This window comes from Hyaena hyaena, unplaced genomic scaffold, assembly GCF_003009895.1.
Source record: "Hyaena hyaena isolate Hyena2069 unplaced genomic scaffold, ASM300989v1 scaffold_195, whole genome shotgun sequence".
NCBI classification, from domain to species: domain Eukaryota; kingdom Metazoa; phylum Chordata; class Mammalia; order Carnivora; family Hyaenidae; genus Hyaena; species Hyaena hyaena.
In genome coordinates, this window is record NW_024080827.1 from 1,396,441 (window position 1) to 1,402,225 (window position 5,785).

General features: G+C 42.6%; 1 protein-coding gene across 2 annotated transcripts; it reads right to left on the minus strand.

Moving 5' to 3' along the window:
• Positions 1-4,146: 4,146 nt before the first annotated feature.
• On the minus strand, positions 4,147-4,902 carry FGFBP1 (fibroblast growth factor binding protein 1). 2 transcript variants are annotated; one of them, XM_039241537.1, is made up of 2 exons: positions 4,418-4,902; positions 4,147-4,345 (listed from the first exon to the last, which is right to left on the minus strand). In XM_039241537.1, the coding sequence occupies exons 1-2, from the start codon at positions 4,900-4,902 to the stop codon at positions 4,147-4,149; spliced, it is 684 nt and encodes a 227-aa protein (XP_039097468.1). The 2 variants fall into 2 exon arrangements, with proteins under 2 accessions (XP_039097468.1, XP_039097467.1); XM_039241536.1 differs by having other exon boundaries at positions 4,147-4,902.
• Positions 4,903-5,785: the final 883 nt, after the last annotated feature.

The following is a 5,785-nucleotide window of genomic DNA, read 5'->3' on the forward strand; positions in this document are numbered from 1 at the left end:
AAAAAAATAACTTGTCTCAGGTCACACAACTAGAAAGTCAAACCGTTTCTTTTAATCTGAAGCCCATAATCTTTGCCCTTGCTGATTTCTCTCCTTCTCTTTTATTCACTCAACCAGTAATTACTGAAGATCAATTATATTGCTGGCCTGTGACCTAAGTGTTGTGGCTGTGGTAGAGACCACCTTTGCTGTGTTATTTCCCACATATCCAACTGCCTTGATGAAAACTCTCCTTGGATAACCCACTTAAAACTCATGAGATTCTGAAACACCCTTTTTCTGGAATCTTCTATTTCACTTTTTGTCCTGATCCCTCATTCAGCAGAGCTCTTGATGGGTCCTTTCTTGCACATTGTTCATGAAGTCTCATTCCATGAGAGACATTTCAAGGGGAGTCTTGTGTGTGTAGCATTATGAGAACCAACACCACAGAGGATGGCTATCCTTGCGTTTGTCAGTTCCAAACACTTTTGCCTACTTTCCTTGTTCTGCCAAAACCAATTCCAGAAGGAGCCTGGGGAAAGAGGTGGATAGGTAGGAGGCCAGGTGAGATGGGCTGGACTCCAGAAATTCAAGTCAGTATTGGTATGGTTGTGAATTACTACACAGAGGCAGTGCTGGGGGCAGGGAAGAGGCTCTCTTTATGTTGGGAGGTGGTTTTTTTTAAGGAATACAAGACAATCTCATTGCTGAGCTGCTTAGGAGATGCAGACATGCCATCTTGAAACATCTCTTACTTAGCTGAAAGTTTCCTGTCTGTTGCGTGTGCACACACACACACACACACGCACAAACTGGCCTCTCCACTTCATATTCAGAAAGTCTCCAGAGAGAAAATATTGAGTGCCACATTGGATGGAAGCTAATGTAAAATCTTTGTTATGTTTTAAACTTGTTTTTTACTGTGTTTAAAATTTTTTTTAACGTTTAATTATTATTGACAGAAACAGACAGAGCATGAGCCTGGGAGGGGCAGAGAGAAAGAGAGACACAGAATCCAAAGCAGGCTCCAGGCTCTGAGCTGTCAGCACAGAGCCCAATGCGGGGCTTGAACTCACAAGCAGCGAGATCATAGCCTGAGCCAAAGTCAGACGCTTAACTGACTGGGCCATCCAGGTGCCCCTTACTGTGTTTTTAAAACATTGTCTTGGGATATGACCATGCAGGAAGGTTGAGCATGAACAAAAGTGTTAGCTTCTGGAACTTACTTTTTGTAGGACATGGAAGGGGACATGGATATGGAAGTGACTGAGGCATCCTGTTCACTTCACAGCTTGGTCCACGTCTAAAACCACAAATTTCATTCTTCTCCCATCAAGTGAAGAAAATCATGAGCTTCAGACACAGAAAGGGGGACCTCTGGACCTGGGTTTCTCACTTACAGGCTCTGCCACTTCATGCTTCATGACCCTGGCAGTTGCTCATCTTTTCTGGGCCTCAAGTTCCTCATCTAGAAAATGAGGATGATAACACCTACCAGACAGGGTTTTTGGGGGATTATATAAGAGAAGAGGCAAAGCCACTCACACATATTAGGTTATCAATATAGTGGCTCCTCATTCCCCTTGTGTACAAAGAAAAAAAAACTCTAACTTTTAAAGGGCAAAGACATTTTGAACTCACTCCACAACTGGTCCTGTGCTGTGAACTTTAGACATTCACTTGTGTTGAACAGCTCCTGTGCACACAGTGAGTCACCAGGTGCTTGAGATTTATTGACCAATGTGAGTCTTACAACAACCTTTAAAGGTGGATTTTATTGTCCCCATTGTTGAGATGAGTTCAAGTTCTGCCTGTGGCCAAAGGCCATGAGTGAACCAGAAAACCACCACCTCCTGGGCTGCAAACTACCTTGGAAAAGTCTTTGAATCTAGTATGGTCAGTTCTCCAATGTTTATGTCACTCAGGCTGGAGCAGGGTTATTTTTTAATGACCTCTGGAAGTGTTTAACAGGACTTCATGGAACTGAGATGTATGAGTAGAGGAAATGATCCAGAAAGCTCACCATCTGTGTAGACTTTAAGGGAAAATGTCCCTCTTATGGACTGGCTAGGAGAAGCTTGGGACAGACTTGGATGTTGGTTCAGTTCTCTTGTAAATGGGGGTAAGGTTCATAAACCAGGTCCTGGGTTCTGTCCTACAATGGTTCTGCAACCTTTGATATTTCTGAATATGCCAAGCATGAGCCAGTTATTGGAATATAAACACCATGAAAAGAAGGATTTTTTTTCTTTTTGTTTGCTGCTATTTTCTAGCACTAGAATGGCATACGGCATATAGTAGAAACTCACAATAGGCAATAAATAAGCTAATTTATTTCAGGGCATTTACACTGACTATTTCCTCTGCTTGGAACATCCTTACCCCAGAGAGTTACTGGGCTAGATTCCTCACTTCATACACATCTAGTCTCAAAAGTGACCTCTACAGAAAAGCCTTCCCCAACCATCTCGTCTAAGACTGAGTATCCTTCATCACTGTTACCCTCTTCTCCTCCTTTACTTTCCCTCTCTATCTCTTGTATCTTTGTGATTTTTTTCATCACTTTCCCTACTGGTAGATGCATGGGGAATGATGCAGAATATCCACCTGCTGTGGACTGATGTATCTCCAGTACCTAGAACAGATTCTGGCAGAGTCAGCATGTAATAAGTTACAGGTTGAAGGAATGAATGAATGAATGCATGCATGCAGACTCCATGGAAAGAGCACAATGTCTGGCACATAGCAGGTGGAAGAGAAATGTTAGTGTTGATAATTTGAATAATGACATTTGAATGTATCTCTGAGGCTGTCACACTGGATAGGCTACTGACAATCTTCAGTGTAGTAGCGACAATCCTCACTTCAATTTGGTGAGTGTAAATATCCACTCTTTCACTCCACAATGCCATTCCTCCTTGTAATTTTCAGAGATTCTAAAGTGCAGTCTTTTTTGCCATCTTTTGCTCCTTTTTGCTCCTAGTGAAATTGTGGTGAGACACTGGAGCTACATCTTCCTTTCTCCCCAGCTCTTGAATAAAAACACTTTCAGATCCTTCTTACTAACATGTGAATGACTAACAATAGTGTCATCCTGCATCCCACCGTATTCCAGCCACATATCTTCTCCCAACATCTAGAATTTTTATATCTCTTTGCTTTCACACATACTGTCATCTGTGGAAAGTGCTTCCATTCTGCCCTATTTCCTACCTACAGATACTCTTTCCAAATTCCAGCTCCATAATACCTTCTCCATGAAGTTCAACCAGAGTTCTTCCAGCAACTTCCACCTCCTCTCTCTGGTTTTCCACACTGCCTTTTCCTGTTTCCATTTAAATTTTCACCACAGGACACTGTACTTAACCAAGTCTCTTTCTCCCAGGCCAGAAATGAGCTTCTCAAAACCAGGGGTCCTAAATATAGCAAGAAGAAATGTCCAGCCCTGACCTGAGTAAGTGGAGGACATTCCTCTGGCTGTGGATTTGGCTTTACAAACCTTCTGGATTCAAATCTTGCCTCCCCTCTTACCATCTGCAAGACTCTGATTTGTGTTTTTAATTATACCATGCCTTATTTGTCACACTTGAAATCAGTTATCCTAATTATTACAGCGAAAAACCATCAAACACCATGGACTAATGGATGAAAGGACAAAGATAGGGATTCTGGAATGGGTCATCTTTGGGGATGACTTAGGATGAGTGGGGAAGAAAAAGTCATTCCTTAGATATTTTTTTCCACTGGCATATGGAGATTATTTATAAGTTCATTGAAAGTAGACATAAAGAAACAAAAAAATGGTTCAACATATTTCTGAAAAACACTCAGAGCTTTATTAACTTTGTTAATTCACCAGAAAGTGCATTGCACTGAAATCATCACTCTGGCTCGTTCAGCTCAGGAAATGATCCTCACTGCTTATATACATATAGCTTTGTGGGCCATGGAAACATATGCTGAGGTAAACAACCTCGGAAAATAAAATTTAAAGAAATGAATATAAAGCAAATTCCAAAACACGAAAACAAAAATTATAAAATCTGTTTAAATATTCTACTGCTCTCTCACAGCACAAATGTTCATCTTACTCGGAGATCTTTACCACATGCTGGAGAGCTTTACGTAACACCTCCTAAAAGACTCTGTTCTCTTTTGATCTCATTAGCAGGAATCGTCCTGGATCATGGTGATGAAGAATCTGCAGACAGAGCTCCAGGATTCCCCACAGAAGTCCAGGGCTACTTTCTGCTTTATCAAGTCTGGGTCCTCTGCACACTTGGGATCACTGGTGACTATGGTTTGGGTCTCTTCAGAGGGGATGTTCTCTTTGGTCATTATCTGTTCCTTAATGGATAACTCTCTGGCTTTGTTAAGTTCCACGAGGGAGGCTTCACTGAATTTGCTCTGCTCCTTGGATGAGGGCTCCATTAACTCCTGGCTGGGTTTCTTGTTCCAAACCAAAGTGGAGTTCACCAGCTTGAGATTGGATTCTGGAAACTTCTTTCTGCACACTCTAGTTTTCAGGATGGTTTTGGCATCCCCACAGAGGACCTTCTGAGAGCGCAGGTTCCTGACAATTTGTTTCCAATAGACATTCTTGTTTGACTCTAGGCAGGAAGTTGGATTGCCCTTAAAGACACACGAAAACTTGTTGTCTCGTCGGGTGCACTCGACTTTCAGGGCTATGCCTTTTTCTTGCTCAGTTGCTACCCATCTGCACTTGGCATGGTCTTGAGTGACAAATTTGCCTTCGGTCAGGTGCTTGGGTGGCTTAATCTGGGTCTCTCCCAGAGTATGCAATTTATCTGTGGTGCCTTTGCTGACACGTCTATTCTTTGCTTCCTTTTTGCTCTTCACCAATGACACCTGAGCAGCCAGAAGAAGGAATAAGAGCAGGGTGAGGCTGTGGATCCTCATGGCTTCAGTGTAGTGGGAACCTGTTTAGCAAGAACAGGTGAATCAGCGCTCGGCAACAGTTCAGCAATTCAGGGCTGCAGACGACTCTCCCTCCATCCTGACATGTGTCTCCTTGCTTAAGAGTGAGATCAAGAATCCTTCTGGCTCCTGCAATTACTAGACCAACAGCCCATCTATTCACATTTCTGCTTGACTTGAGTCTTGAATGTCAAAAAACCTACTCTTCCTTCCTTCATTCACTGTGCTCTGAGCCAAATGAACTCTCATCCCCCACTCACTACTCCTTTACCTGTGCATTTGCTCACTCACTCACTCCTTCATTCACTCATTAAGCAAGCATTTATGGAACATCTAGTATATACCATGTACTAGGCTATATGTTGGATTTATCAATGTGAATGAGGAGGTTCATCTTAAAGAGATTAGAAGCAACTTTTTGAGGAATTTAAATAGCATTGACAAGGAGTCTGACCCAATTCTGCTCCCAACTTGATCCTGGTCAAGCCATCCTCCTCTCTGGTCTCAGTTCTCTTGGATATCAATGTGTTAGGTGTAATAATTGCTAGAGTTGCCTAGCTCCATGTGCTGGATTTCTTTTTTTTTTTTTTTTACAAATAGTTTATTGTCAAATTAGTTTCTACATAACACTCAGTGCTCATCCCCGAAGTGCCCTCCTCCATGCCCATCCCCCCTCCCCCCCACATCCATCAGTCCTCAGTTTTTGTCAGCATTCAAGAGTCTCTCATGGTTTGCCTCTCTCCCTTTCCCCCACCATTTCCGCCCTTCTTCTCCCCCTTGTTCCTCCGTCAAGTTCCTCCTAATCCTCCTATACGTGCAAACATATGATATTTGTCCTTCTCTGCCTGACTTATTTCGCTCAGCA

What these genes read in the sequence shown, in the direction of transcription:
- FGFBP1 (XM_039241536.1), bottom strand. Translation starts at nt 4,902, where the DNA reads ATGAGGATCCACAGCCTCACCCTGCTCTTATTCCTTCTTCTGGCTGCT.